The sequence below is a fragment of the Photinus pyralis genome, unplaced genomic scaffold, assembly GCF_008802855.1.
Source record: "Photinus pyralis isolate 1611_PpyrPB1 unplaced genomic scaffold, Ppyr1.3 Ppyr1.4_LG6, whole genome shotgun sequence".
Taxonomy (NCBI): domain Eukaryota; kingdom Metazoa; phylum Arthropoda; class Insecta; order Coleoptera; family Lampyridae; genus Photinus; species Photinus pyralis.
The window spans coordinates 27,575,499-27,590,912 of NW_022170663.1; the positions used below are offsets into that span (position 1 = coordinate 27,575,499).

Sequence of the window (15,414 nt, forward strand, 5' to 3'; positions counted from 1 at the left end):
TGCGAAAAAAAGTCGTAGGGGTTTGAAATTTGGAGTAAACATACCTTGTTTTATCATAAAAAAGAAGATAAGATCCCACGATTTCTGAAAAAACCACCTCTTTGTGAAGGGGAAGAAAAATCTATATTTTTTCATCGTACAGAGGTGCACGGGGTAGCAAAATTTTTGGGAAGATTTGTATTTCAATAAACAAAAATAAAAAAATATGATTCCTATAGCAAAAATTTGAGAAAATTACCAAAAACTGGAAAACAGTTTTTAGATATACACGGTTTTTTACAAGATAAATCAACGTGTTGGATGTTAATAACGATTTTTTCGAAATCTGTCTTCTTGTTTCACTTTAATGTTTGCTTAAAAATTATCTTTTGTTATCTTATGCTCAACTGTTTTAGTTAAAACATTTTTATTATTTCTTTTTTCTGCATTTTTACCGCAATAAAAGCATCAATTCGAAATAAAATCGAATTATCTTGCTTCCTGATTCCTGAACAATTTCTTTTTGTTTACTGACCTTCTTCTGGCTTGTTTTATAGCTGATGTAATTGCGTTGGGCCTATTGATAAACTGAAAATCTGCAATAAGAACGTTAGTTTTACCGGTCAAAGCAAATGATTTGGGATGTAAAACCTGGAATAAACTTTATGAGGATTTTATTTATAATTCCTGTAAATTAACGATCAACAGGCCAAGCGTAATCGCATCAGCTGTAAAACAGCCAGGAAGAAGAGTAAGTGAACAAAAACAAATTGTTCAGGAGGCAAAAGAATTCGATATTATTTCGAATTGCTTTTATTGCGGTAAAAATGCAGAAAAAAGAAATAATAAAGATGTTTTAATTAAGGCAGTTGGGCACTAGGAAACAAAAGAAAATTTTTAGCAACTTTAAAGAGGAGAGAGGACAGATGGCCAAAAACTTTTTATTAGCGCGGATCCAATACATTAATTTAGTTGCAAAAAAAGCTATTTACCTACGACTATGTCAAAAACAGTGTACCTACCTATATCTTAAAACTGTTCCCCCAGTCTTTGCCGCTTTTCTTAAAATTTTTCTATTGGCATAATATTTTTTTATTTTTGATTATTAAAATGTAAGCCCTTACAAAAATTTGCTACCCCTCGCAACTCTGTACGATGGAAAAAAAACAGATTTTTCATCCCCTTGAAGAGGTGGTTTTTTTCAGAAATCGTGAGATCTTGGAAACAGTTCAACTTTACGAGCCCAAAAAATTATTTCCTTTTTTATCATAAAACAAGCTATGTTTCCTCCAAATTTCCAACTCCTACGATTTTTTTTCGCAAAAATAAGAATAAAAAACGAAAAAAACAGTTTTCCGGTTTTTCTAGGAAAGTTGGAGGTTGTGCAGATAATTGCTCATTTTTTTAATCTCTGTAACTTTTATATTGAACATTTTCGTCTAAAATTAATAGTTTTGCCACAATTTGCAAAACATCACTTTCCACCTCTTTCAACCCTAGAGATTTCACTCGCGGAAAAATTCAGCTGTTCTAATTATCTTACCCAATTTCTAATCATTTCACCTGACTGAAATAATAATAATAATAATAAAGTTTATTTGAGATTTAAAAATAAAACAAAACAAAAATACAACAACAAAAAAGAAAAAGTAGCTCAAAAAAGGAATGAATTCGGCAATGCCGTTTTTCAATTCACCCTTTAAAAACCAAAAAGAGAAAAAAATCGCCTCACAAAACTAAATATTATTGCTTAGATTAACAGGGACGGTGCCATATAAGCGAAACAGCCTTGAAATTTTTTGGTATTGTGCCTTGGTATTGTGAAGGAATTAACCCTTAAATTTAAGTTATGCACGACAGACCTTCTAATTAGCAGTTGACATAAATACAGTGGTACTTTGCATTGTAACAATTTATATAAAAATAACGTGTATAGATATCTGACCCGACAATTAATTTTTTATTATACCTGAATCACAATCTCCGTTTTAAACACTCAAATGCGTGCGAAAAAGGGCCTTTAAAACACACGTGCTTTAAAGTTGCTAAGTAACGATACTTCAAGTATGACTTTTGAAACTGTCATCTGGATGAAATAAAAAATCCTCTTAGGTCGCTTTCTGTAAATGCAGAACATTTCTTTGGCTTTTGTACCTATCCTTTGGTTGAAGCTTTCACAAACGCGCGTAATTTAGGGTATGCTTCCAAATCTGTTCCACTTTTTAATCGCAGCATTGCTTTAAAGTTTTGAATGAATGCACCAAAATATAGAAGATTTAAATACCTTTGACATTTCCTTCATATATGCCAGCATTATGGATGCATTTAAGACTGTATTCGTAAGTAACTTCCCATTCATCCAGGAAACAACTTTTCATATTCTTTATAATAGGCTTTACTGGAGTTGGATTTTACACCTACCAACGTTTGTTTAGATTTTACAACAATCGATTTAATGGACGGTGTATTTTTTTTTTCAACGGAAATAGTTTAATTCACAAAGACGATGATTTTTATAAGCAAACGTCAAGTGACATTTCCATGGCAATCGTGAAATTACGAACACCCAGCCCACTTAATTAGACATGTATTCGAGTATAACGTCAATATGATTTCATTGTATTTCCTATTTTTAATTTATACTGCAGGTATAATAAAAAATACTATAAGATACACGTGTATAATTGGTCTTTAAAGCACTTGCAACGTTAAAGGCACTCCGCTTTGCGTCGTGCCCTTATACTCGTTGCGCGTGCTTTAAAGACTTGATTATACACTTGTATCTTAATATACTATTCAACTCGTTCAGTTTCTGGTAATACGGCGTAATATGCTCTCTAAACGGTACATTACAAATAAATCTTATGCACGAATTTTGAATTTTTTGCAATTTAGCTTGATCACTCTTTGTAAGAAAAAAATAGTACACCATACAGCAATAGTCAATATGAGGATAAATTATGGATTTAACTATCTTGTTTTTAACAGCTTCACTGAGCAGAAACTTCAAGTGATAAATTGACTTGAGCTTAAGAAACGACAGTCTGACTACGTTATTTACATGTTGACTAAAACTTAACCTAGTATCTAATGTAAGACCCAAATTTTTAACACTATTAGACCATGTAATGGAATCGTTCATAAGAGTTAATTGGAAACTACACACAATGTCTGACTTTCGTTCGGGACCGACACAAATAGCTGTAGATTTCATGGGATTTAATTTTAAGCCGTTCTTTTCACACCACGTTTGCATGTTGAGAAGATCTGAGTTTATAGCATCAATAATCTCTTCCACATTCGATTCATTACATTCCATGTATAGCTGTAGATCGTCAGCATAAAGATGATATTGAAGGTGTTGAAGACATGTAGCCGAGTCGTAAGTAAACACTGAAAAAAGTAAGGGACCGAGTACACTTCCTTGCGGAACACCCCTTTCAATATTCATATAACTTGACGATGCACATGAAAGTCTAACTCTTTGAACATGATCGTTCAGATAAGCTTGAAACCATGTTAAACTGCTATTGTCGAGACCTAGATGCCGCAATTTGGCTACAAGCAACTGATGGTTTACCAAATCGAATGCTCTGCTTTGGTCGAGTAGAATTAAAATGGTACATAGTGATTTATCATAACTATGTGAGATGTCAGTCATGAAAAACCCGGTTTCCCCGATAACTTTTGTTTTAAAGCTATTTAGCCTGGACTACTGGTCCTTTTTACTCTTCCGCGTTTATTTGGAAGATCGTACCAATCTTATAATTATTTTAAAACAAATGCACAAGTGCAGAAAGTTGTCCATAACTTACAGGGGATTGAAAACGTTGTTTCAGCCTTTCTAGGTCACTGTGGATGGATTAGGGCATTTCACAAAAAAAGTACTTATATATTGTTTATTTCAAATGAGCTTTGATAATATGTTCGACAAACCATTCAGGTGTAAATTGTAAATGTAGACCGGGACACGACAAAAAGTGCAGTTTACCTTCAGATCCTAACTTATCTAGTCCTAGGCGAGTCTGAAAAGCGCGGGATAAGTGCCGAAAAAAATACGGTACGACCACACTTACATATACTTTAGATTCCTGCAGAGATTCTGTTACGGTCCCCTGGCCGGGTTTATAGAATCCAAACCATTGAGATTCTATCGGTATCACCATTCCATCCTGTTCAAATTTGACCATGACGAATTTTTCTAAGGCCTGTAGATTATCAACGTAGGTTTGGTTGATGTGCAGTTCGTTATTAATATCGGCCATGAAGGTGTTTCTGTGCGCGTAATCAGTCGAGTTGAGGGCATCGTGCCAATAGGTCGCCTGCACTAAAAATTGGAAGCTCTCGTAGGCAAAGTGCGTGACTATCGGGCGAATGGCACCGCAGAATTCCAGAAAGTCGGGATTACAGAATGGAATTCCGTAAACGCCCTGCTGTTGACCACCGATCGAGATCAGGCCTTTCATTTTTGGAGTTGAGCATCTTTGACCTAATGCACGACTGCAAAAATGGGTCGATTAAATATTTGTATAGGTGCGAACGCAGAGCGGATTCTCACATAAACTGGGAACCTTGCGAAAATCCTATTCCGTAGTAGCCTTGGGCTAAGTTGGGATCAGATTGGATTAAGTTGCAGGCGTACTCGACCTGATCAGTTGGATGCATCAGGAAACCGTTGATTGTGTCCGTAATAATGTTACCTCCGATCATTAAGGACTTCACATATGTGCCCGGTATTTCATTTTCAATTAATTGTTTAACTCTGTTCATTCCAGGTCCATTGGCGTTGTCACCTACATAAATTAAGAAAATTGGGTCTTTCTCGACCAACAATAAGAGCACACTTACCCATGCCATGCCACAGAACAACAGGTATTGGCGCGGGTGTTGGGGTTGCAGAAATATTTGACAGAAGTAAAACAGCGAATATTGCCAAAGACTTCATCTCTTCTCGATGTGGCACCTCAACGATATGTAAAGCATAAAAGGAATGGTTTTTGCCTTAAATACTCCGTGAAGTGCCACTTAAAAATCATTCTGATATTTCGCACTCCAGTTAGGTGCACTCAAACTGATTTCAGCCTATCGATACACTGAGTTTTGTAGCTAACTAATTATCGATGATGAAGTAGGTTCAAGAAAAATATTTTTCTCTTATTGCTGATTTTAATAACGTTTCTAACCACAGAAAAGCTGCACTCACTTCAAATATTGCCAAATGAAAGAAATGATTCGGCAGGTGATACTAAGTGCATCGATCCTTCCAATTTGTGTGTAATGGCGCTGCTTATTGTGGACATTGCTGACATAAGTGATTTTGAATCGTCACTAATAATTTTAAGGATTAAGAAAATTTAGTACTTGTATATAGCGCATTATCTCCTTTGGCGTAACCCAAGGTTGAGAATCACATAGAAGCATTAAAATTAGAAGGTATGCAGGTCCCAAGTTATCTAAGGTTTGAGCACGATAAATCATGAACTGTGTTCTTGTCGTAACCATCAAGGTAATCGTCATAAAATTACATTTTTACTTAATATAATTGTCCTTTGAAGTCAGTAAGACTATTAACCAACTTTCTATAGCTGTAGGCCAAAGATGTGAACCAAATGTAAAGGTTTCTTTATTTTTTTTGAAGTGGTAGTAGTAGCCATCAAGAGCCATTTTTTCACCTTCTGTTAAATTTAATGGGCAGATCAAGATGCCTGTGAATATACCCAAAAAAGCAGTGAACCTTGAGAGTTTTATTATCTTTGATTATTCGATTGTCTCTTATTTTTGTCGCAGAAGATGAAACGGGAAATACCGGTAGAAAGCTTACTCTGAAGAGTAGCGAGGTTGTCTTGAGATAAAGTAATAGAACATATAAGATATGATATCAATTCTTTCAAATGCAGATTACTTTCGTTCAGTGTCAATTTTTTTGATTCAATATCTTTTACATTTCCTTTACCTTGGAATGGGAAACCACTGCTACTACAGGCGCATGTATCTTTTGCTTTGTTGCGGGCAGCAGACACTGTGTAAGTGGTTCAATTCGTTAGGGGGGGGGGTTAGAGAGTTTTGATCACACAATATGGTTCAATTCGATTGCTGTTGGAAACTCTCTAACTAAAGATATTTTTGACTATGTCTCTGGGTCAAAAACTTACGATTACTTTCATGCCGCCAGATGTACACTGTTGCTGCTTATTTGGTCCACCTTCTATGCTAGGTCTACGTTGACCTGAACTGCTGTTTTGACCCGAAGATGTGTTAACTCGTATCCCAATTCCCAAAAGTTTAGCCTTTAATGTCCTTTTTTAAATCTGAAAATCAGAATTTGTCGGTTTGGTTTGACTGCATACGAGTAGGTAAATACGAATTCCAAAATAAATAATTGAATTGACAGACTAAAATCGATCCAATTCCATTGTCCTTTACATTTTTCTGATTAAAGATATTGGTTTGGTTTATAAAAATACAAATAATTACGGCCCCTATCTTGTGACACGTATTAGTTGCAACTTTCTCTGGTACATTTTTTTACACAAAATATTTTGACAGACGTTGCCTCTACACAGAATTTGAATTCATTCAATGGAATATATTACTTAAATGAAATATGGGTTCTCATCTAATGAAAAATAACCAAATTCCTTTGTATGCATCCACTTATATTAATTAAATGCAATACAAATCTGATTCATGCAATTAATTTCCACGGTTCCTTTAAGAATTTTATAATTATTACGTCAAATGGTTATAGGTAACCGATTTATAGTTCATACAAAGAAGATAATTAAGTAACAGGGATATCTCTGTAAACGGTGGTTTCTTTAAGTTACGATTTGTACGATCCTCTCTTGAAAAAGAAAAATTGGAAACCGGATCGCTCTCGGGATGCTACAGCGGAATTCCCACCTCGGTACAAAGTTACCTCTTGTTGAATCGGAATTTTCAAGATAATGTAACTTGCGTAACTAAGTCGTTATAAGTCAACTATTGGCGAGTGGTCAGAATTGTTTAAATATAGTCGAGAATTACTGGATGATGATCGCCGTCTAGGGCGCCTTAGGATGTTCTCACTAACCGTTAGAGATAAGGCAAAAGTTATAAGAAACGAAAAGATGGTGTTTTTGAATCTTCTTCAACTTTTGTTAAAAAATATGTTTCGTATTTTCAAAGATTAAAAAGTATGGCCAAAATAGTCATTTTCAAAGATGGCGGCCGTAGCACAACATGCGCGAATGTTATATAGGATGCATTACGAATATCTTGAATTGTATTACTGGCTTCATAGTCGCAATGTAAATTTTTTGGGAAGTTTTCCTAGGAAATTGACTGAAGTTCAATTTGTCAGAATTGTCCCAGAAGTCTTCTTTCTTAGGAACCGTAAAAATCTTTTCAAAATACATCTTGCGAATCCTTTTACAAACATTTCTTGGGTCGCAGAAATCATGTAAACTTTACGTTCCTAAGAATCTTCATAGCCTTCCAGAGTTTTCATGAAAACCTTTTTTTTCGTAATTTTGTGAAGTATTATTACAAATTTTGGAATTCTTCATATGAATTTTACTAGAAGAACCGCGGAAATCTTCTTAGGAGTTTTTTTACATGACTTTTAGTTATAGGTAATAAACAAATTTTTGAATTCTTTTTAGTGATTCCCGAAACATTAACTCATTTAGGGATCCTTCCATAAATCTTCTTGAAAAATATCTTATTCTTACTGAAATATGCTTTACGAATCTTATTAAAACAGGTTTAAGGATTTCATTGGGAAATTTCTTATATGGAATTTTTTTTAAACGTTTCGCAGTTTATATAATCTACGAATTCCTTTCTGCCAAATCTTTTTAGCGCATTTTTGATTCTCAAAAAGGAGCTTATAGTTTCACTAATTGTCTGTTGTTCGGTTGTGGATAAAAATGCTCATGCACATTAGTCTTTTTACCACCCGCACGTTAGTAAGGGAGATATTGCATTGCCTGGGGTAAAAAATGGGTATGGAAGTTGCAGATGTATCTGGCTTGAAGATCAAACATCTGCAATAACATCCAATCCAGAGTCCTGCTTCAACTCAATTCTATTAGTTTGAGCCGTAAGGTTTTCAATAGTTTCTAAATCTTTTTCTTGAATTGTATTACAGTTACTTTTAGTCAAAAAACAGACGAGACTTTTGGTACGCATCTCACCAGCAGTTTTAATTTTTGTCGTCGGTGTGGTAATTACTACACACAAGCGACCATAAGTTAATTGAAAATTGGGAAATATAATTAGTGCTTGCCTACTTGCAGTACCTGTTACAGTAGATAAAAACAACAACAAAACACTCTAACGTTGTCGTTAATTGAAGTTCAATCACATACTGCAAAAATATACCTACAATCGTAGGTAGAACTAGAGAGGACCTTATGTTTAAAGTGGTTACAAGTGTAAACTACTCTAAAATGTTATCTACAATATTAGATTATTATACTCTATATAATATTTATCTAAAATTTTGTTTCTATGTAGGTAAAGCCTAACGCAGTCTAATATGATATGCATATGATGCACGTAGCACATTCGTTCGAAGTTTTTAAACTTGTAGTTGAAATGGAAACTTTCGTAGCCATAATTAACTATTATGAATTGAAATACTATTATTTTAAAATGGCGCCGCTTCCTTAAATACGGTTTTTTTTAAATTAGAAATACACCATTTTCTATTTTTTTCTAAATGCGCCATTTTATTCTGAATGCAAGGCACTTAAAATTTGCGTACCTAATTGTCATAGTTTTTAACTTTTTCTCTAAAAATTTGGAGATGCAACGATATCCATGAAAAAATTCACCGTTTAAGATAAGTGAGTGCTCTTCTTGATAACTAAATCCTTAAAGTCGAAGGAATTTTTGATCTGAACGCTGAAAGTCTTGAAAAGGTTTCTAGAGCGGTTGTGATTTTTTAAAATTAGCAATCAAAACAATTCAATTTTTTAAATTGCAACTACTATTTTGTATGCCAGAAATGAATGTAGACTTGAATTTTAGGTCCACTATTAACATTCTGTATGCATATATCCGGTAGGTAGTTTTTGAGTTATTGGCGTTTTTTTGAAAGAAATTTTCTTATTTTTTAGCCTCGAAATTCAAATTTACATTCATTTCTGGCACCAGAAATAGTAGTTGCAATTTGAAAAGCCAACGTTTTTGACATTTTTTATTGTTAATTTTGCAAAATCGCAGCGGCCCTGGAATCTTTTTGAAGACTTTCTGCGGTCACTCCAAAAATGTCTAATACTTTAAGGGTTCTACTATAAAAAAGAGCACTCATTTTTCTTGAACGCTTTAACAAATATGAATTTTTGAATGAACCCTTGCGTCCCCAAATTTTCAGACAAAAATTCACGTATGTCAAAATACAGGATGCGCAAATGCAAATTTTAAATGCGTTGAATTGAGAGTAAATTGGAGTACTTATGTAGAATAAAATAAAAAAACAAGATGGCGCTAACGTTCTGTATTTACAGAAGCACCGCCATCTTGAAATTCTTTATTTCAATTCGCAATGGTCGATTATGACTAAAAACCAAATTTCAAGTTTCTATTTCATCTGTTAAAAACCCCTAACGAACGGGCTATGTGAATCTCCCTGTATATCTATGGTTTAAAAAGGCAAACAGAGTTCGTCCATGTCATATTTAAATGATATGTTGAGTAGCTTGATGACCTTTTTTAAGGTTTTGCTCGAACATGTAAATTGATTTTTTCAAAATGAAGAAAGATGAAGTTAGCCAGATATGGTTAAATAGAGCAATAACATCCTTTTTATGTAGTGTTCACTTAAACATAGAGGAGGCGGTTTAATGATGAAAATTAATCACAAGGGCAATCTTTACTGCAAGGCTTGTATGAATTTTGTGGTAGGTAGTTAGTTCTGTTGTTCAACAATTCTTTTGATTTGTATATGTGGATCTCACCCAAAGTACATGACGTAGCTCCAATTACACCTTTATTTTTTGAATGCCAGATACCTTTCCGTTTATAAAACTGTACCTACCTTTTGCCGAAGAGTGCAGTTAATCGGAAATTTGAACAAAAAGTTCCCTGTAGTGATGGGTATTGAACAACAAAACATATCCGCCCTTTTGTCCTCGTCTTCTTGGGCTGCATTTCAGTGGAAGCTGCTATATTTGTATTGTTTCTGGTAAAAGTTATAGTAATGGCTTCTGTCCGTGTCTTCAGATACCTACTTTTTATTCGAAACCACTATTGATATGAAATTTGGTTAGACTTTCGAGTGGAAACTGCTATTGAAATGAAATCTTATTGGACAATAAAGAGAACTAAGAAAATACGCCTTCACAATCTTTTACATTGCAGAAAAAACTTGTTTTACTGTGGTTTTGTTTACGTTAAGTATGTTTTCATTTGTGGAACTATCGGAGTAGATAAATCTATAACATGTAGTAACAAACATAGAAAAGGTTGTGCAAAGTACAATAATTATCTTAAGAGTCGACAAAAATAAGTAGGTACCCTCTGTAGCTCTGGAACACCTACCTACTTTCTGCATACCTCTCGTAGACAGTTCTTCACAATGGAAGGATTATATCGTTTTCAGATAATGTATTATTAGAAGAATCTTGAAATTAATCTAAATCTAAAATTGATTTTTCCAGATCAGTACTTGAACGTAATTTTTCATGACTACAATCGTTTAAATTAAGGGTCGATAACATGGCCAACGTATCCATGTTGTCATAATCGGGCTCGTGATGGGCGGTTTCAATGTCGGATAGCAGTGGGGTTTCGGGATCTTTCTGGATCATCTCCTCGGAAAACTTGGGAAGATCGCCAATAAGAATATCTTCGTCCAGTTCGACACCGTTTTCTAGTTCCATGTCATCGTCATCGTGGTCCTGAAAAATGATTTAAGTACGTAGGCGTGAAGGGTTTCGGTGTTACCGCAGTAATTGGTGTAGTTGATTTGTACTGGAAGGCGCTATTGGAAAGGTCGACCTCGACTGGGAATAAGGGTGGGCCGCAGAGCAAGGCGAGTGTGTTGGTGTGCAGTTCGGCGAGCCCCTTCACCAGCTTGGTGAGATGCCCTCCGAGAGACTGTACGTGTTTGTTCTCCAGCAACTCCATCTTAACCAAAACGTCGGCCCTGAGTTTAGCAAATCGAGCACGCGCGACTTGGCGGCAACGCAAAATTAGCCTACAATCCCAGAGGGTTTAGTGCTGAAAATATGGGGAGAGGACTGTACCTGTACTCGTAGTTGCCAGTTTCGACTCGGTACAGCGGTTCTTGCAAGGCGGCGTAGCTGCATTCTTCATCGTCCATTTCTTTAACCTTCAAGCAGTAGGCTAAGTACTCAAATTTCGCGTCGGCGTATTTCTTCACAGTCAGTCGCGTGTCGGGTATTGCCTTGTGAAGGTAAGTCCCTAGGTCTGACAGAACAGGTTTGACCTGCTTAATCATTTCGTGCCCTAACTTTTCCATGCTGCGGTGCTGTTCGCCGAACAGTCTGAACGCCTCGCTTGCACGCGGTTGCGGTTCCCTCACCGCCAAGCTTGAGAAGATATCGCCCATGGCTTTAATGGTTTGGTGTAGCTCAAAGTGGGCCTAGAAGTATGCGTGAGATTGTCTTCAGAATATAACGCGCTCACCTGTAACACCCGTTTGGAGTGCTCAACGAGTCCTTTGTACGTAATTTCCGTGTCTTGGAGCTCTTGCATTTTCTTGACAAGGGTGTCGTTGCAGAGAATTGCTCTTGAAAGTCCTAGAGCATCGGCCGTGGATGAACTCATGTTCTCAACCAGGCGATGCTTGACTTTCTTCAAAACTATATCCAAACTTTTGCCTTGTTGCGGGTCTGCGTGGAGCTTGTTGTAGTTGACTATCACTTCATCCTAGGCATAGGTTGCAGTTAGGTGTAAGCGAAAGTGAGTTAGCGTACCACCTTAGTTGACTGGATCATCTTCGCGACTTCCACCTTTGTTTTTCCTTTGACGGATTGTCCGTTAACGGCCACCAGCTCATCTCCAGATTGTAAAGTACCATCACGGGCGGCGGCTGTGTTATCGAAAATTTGCACGATATACAAACACGGGCACAGCGGCGCTCCACCACCGATACTAATTCCGATTAGATTATTGGCGTCTTTTTGTATCGTTACACTACCCGATGTCACCGTCATTCCTCTAAAATTACAGTGTTAACACTACGTCAAACTGGCTAAGATCTACGCTAGAAGAAATAAAACTACAGGTTCGCCAAGTTTAGATCTATTGTAGGTACTATTTTATGTATGTACATGGCGGAGTCTACGTAATGTACATTGTGTCAACTAGACTAGGCAGCTAATGTGGAGGGTTTCTCTAGCGTGCTCCTGTAAAAAAGCGTTTCAGCCAAAACTAATGTAAAAAAACGAAGCATGGAAGGGGCCTAACTCACAGTGTGTTTTGTGGGAGAAACTCGTCCCGAAAACCCCACTCTTGCCCATCTTCAAATTCGAATTCTTCATCTTCTTTGTCCTCTCCAATTGGTTTCCTACACCCGCCCTTTTAATCAAGGAAACTCTTAATAATGTGTTTAACTTACTCGTCTAACAAATCTGTATTCTCTTCGCTGCTCATTTTGTTGCACCTACTTACCTTCCCTCAACCTGGAAAAGTGACACTTTCATTTAATTTAGACCGATTTTGTATACGCATCGAAAAGGAACGCCTAAAGTTAAAAATTTTAAAAATGCAATTACTTTCTGTCTTCGAAGGGCGTAAGTAAGTAATGATAGTTGTACGTCGACGTTGATGACGGATGATACCCGTAGGGTAGCATGATTCACTGGAAGAAAATAAGGGAACGTTTCGTTTAACAAGCGGAGTGAAACTGTAACCAATTTTAACAAAACGCCAACATCCCGGATGTACTTTATCGCATTGGAATATTAATTTCCTGATAAGATACGTATACAATTAGTCTATTTCGTACCTACGTTATATACAGGCAACGTGAAATGTTATAAAGTATATACCTAATTTAATGGAAAAAGTACGTACAATTTGTCCTCTTCTAAAAAATAGTCGTCATCGTATTCGAGCATTATACAGAACTCATTTAGGTGGAAGAATGGTTATGTTTGTTATTTGAAGAAACGTCGTCGCGACGCCGAATCGATCAATAAAAATTGGTTTGTGATGTCAGAGACATCTGGTGGATAATAACGACACTATAGAAACTGCCATTTATTTTTAGCGTAGAGATGACGCTGACTTACATGTTTAGCGCATTTGAAAAAAACGCGGTTATGGCTGGCTGTTCGGCTGAGATCTCAACAATTACAATACCTAGAGACTTTATATTGGCATTAAAAATTTGAATGATATAGTGTAGACGTGCAGGCTCTAGTCTATTTTGAGTTAGATGACTCGTGAGATCGATAATTTTAAACTTTGCTAATAAAATACTGATCTATATTACCAAAAATGCTGTTTTCCTTTATTACATATAGTTTTGAATATGAAACGCTCTATAATTAAAGACATTAATATTATTTTCTGACGCATAGATTTTTGTAAAATTGTGCGTTCGTTTATACCTACCTACAAGACGCACTTTTTTTTTCTAAATTTTGGAACAATTCGGCTACAAATGAGAAAATTGCTCTAAGGGAGGCATTGCACTGAGGTAAACAAGTTGTAAATCAGCATATACATGATGAAAGCGCATTTTTGGTAATACAGATAAGTATTTTATTAGCAAAGTTTAAAATTATCAATCTCGCGAGTAATCTAACTCAAAATAGACTAGAGCCTGCACATCTACACTATAGCAGAAAGTTTTTATTGTTGAAGTCTCTTAGATGTTGTAATTTGTAATTGCTGAGCTCTCAGCCGTACAGCCACACAGCCGACCATAACGAATATAATAGTGCATTTTTTTTTTCAAAAATGCTCTAAAAATGATCCGTTACTTTTTTGACGGAAGTATACGTTTTGAAGTACCAGGAATCCGAGTCAAACAAAATCTCGATGATGTCGGTCTGTCGGTCCGTCTGTACTCTCATTTCCGGCTAATCAATTGAACCGATTGGAACTAAATTTGGTACACATATTCTTATCTTAGACATAAAAGGAACAACGGAAAAGTCTTTGGGCAGATCGCGCATGCGCAGGTATGCTGGTGGTATCTGAGCTAGCTACAGCAATTTTTTTGACACGTTTTTCAATTTGATTTAATGAAATTTCAGACTTCACAAATAAGTAATGTAGGTGTATCTATTCACAAAGGAGCCCGATTAGGCAGCACTTAGGCACCTCTAAGGCCCATTGTGTCTCCCTCCTTTCTTTCGCAACTAGGTTCAGAGGCCGTTCCTCTCAATAAAGAAGAGGACCAGCGTGCACCGTACAGTAATATTGACCTTATCACTACACTGTAAAGCCAGTCGCGGGTTGAAGCCCCACGTACAACCAAAGTTATTAAGATTGTAACTTTTGTAGTACCTACACCAAATATTTTGGTTTCTTTGATTGATTTTGTATGAATAGCCTGCAAACAGCCCTCCTCTGTTCTCCTGATATTTTGATCTACACAGAGGTGCCATTTTAAACAATTTGCCATGATGCATCATGTAAATAATAATGCATTTCTATTGTTTCAGACATTTCCTCTTGCAACACATGGTAGCGTCCTAGTATGAAGTGTAAATATCTGGGATACTTAATTTGTAGTATGTCTGTTCTCCTGCTACTTTGATCAACAAAGAGGTACTATTTAAACAATTTGTGATGATGCAGTATGTAACTAATGCACTTCTAAATCTTCAGAGCGTCCCTCCTGCCACATACGGAAGCATCGTAGTATGAAATGAGGACATTTGGGATACTTTGTAGATTGCCTGTTCTCCTGCTACTTTAATGTACACCAAGGTGAGATATAAGCAACAAAATTTTGATTCAGAGAAGACCATGGACATTTTAGGCCACGTCTAATTTTGTCTTTATAACGTTGAGCAAAATAAATTATTTTTTTCGTCGGTCGTTTAATCAAACCGTTTAGGGGCGATAATAATAATAATAATAGATTTTATTGAGTTTTAACTAATATATATAAAACAAATAAAAATAAACTCTTCACGAAACCCAATAGGCTGAAGTTCAGACTATCCAACCAAATAGTTGCATTATCTGTTCTTCCACTGCACCCCCAATTAACAAATTTTTGTAATTATCATGTCAAGACGTTAAATATAATTATAAAACAAAAAAAAAGAGAAAAAAATGTTTAATTCAAAAAGATTAAAAAGAAGTTTTTACAGAGATTAAAAAAACGTAAAAATTGTGTGAATTTTTTTAACCTTTTGAAACTTTTTTAATCTTTAAACATTGAAAATGTTTATGGTTTCGTATATGCAAGCAGTAAGGAGAACAGACAACGGTTAAGGAAAAGTTTCGGATACTGTCGAT

The 15,414-nt window shown here is 35.9% G+C and overlaps 2 protein-coding genes across 12 annotated transcripts; both read right to left on the minus strand.

The window, feature by feature from the left end:
* Positions 1-3,878: 3,878 nt before the first annotated feature.
* Positions 3,879-7,685, minus strand: LOC116174570 (palmitoyl-protein thioesterase 1-like). Its single transcript, XM_031492508.1, has 4 exons — positions 4,828-7,685; positions 4,538-4,772; positions 4,056-4,479; positions 3,879-4,004 (listed from the first exon to the last, which is right to left on the minus strand). Exons 1-4 carry the CDS (start codon positions 4,922-4,924, stop codon positions 3,879-3,881), a joined length of 882 nt encoding a protein of 293 aa, XP_031348368.1. The 5' UTR covers positions 4,925-7,685.
* Positions 7,686-10,251: 2,566 nt separating this feature from the next.
* On the minus strand, positions 10,252-13,132 carry LOC116174684 (PRKCA-binding protein-like). Of its 11 annotated transcripts, none has more exons than XM_031492635.1 (8): positions 13,009-13,128; positions 12,551-12,614; positions 12,404-12,499; positions 11,907-12,150; positions 11,617-11,859; positions 11,214-11,572; positions 10,912-11,164; positions 10,252-10,865 (listed from the first exon to the last, which is right to left on the minus strand). In XM_031492635.1, exons 2-8 carry the CDS (start codon positions 12,583-12,585, stop codon positions 10,596-10,598), a joined length of 1,500 nt encoding a protein of 499 aa, XP_031348495.1. In that variant the 5' UTR covers positions 12,586-12,614; positions 13,009-13,128; the 3' UTR covers positions 10,252-10,595. The 11 variants fall into 11 exon arrangements, with proteins under 11 accessions (XP_031348495.1, XP_031348496.1, XP_031348497.1 ...); XM_031492636.1 differs by having other exon boundaries at positions 12,984-13,113; XM_031492637.1 differs by lacking the exon at positions 13,009-13,128 and adding an exon at positions 12,708-12,976.
* Between the last annotated feature and the right edge of the window lie 2,282 nt (positions 13,133-15,414).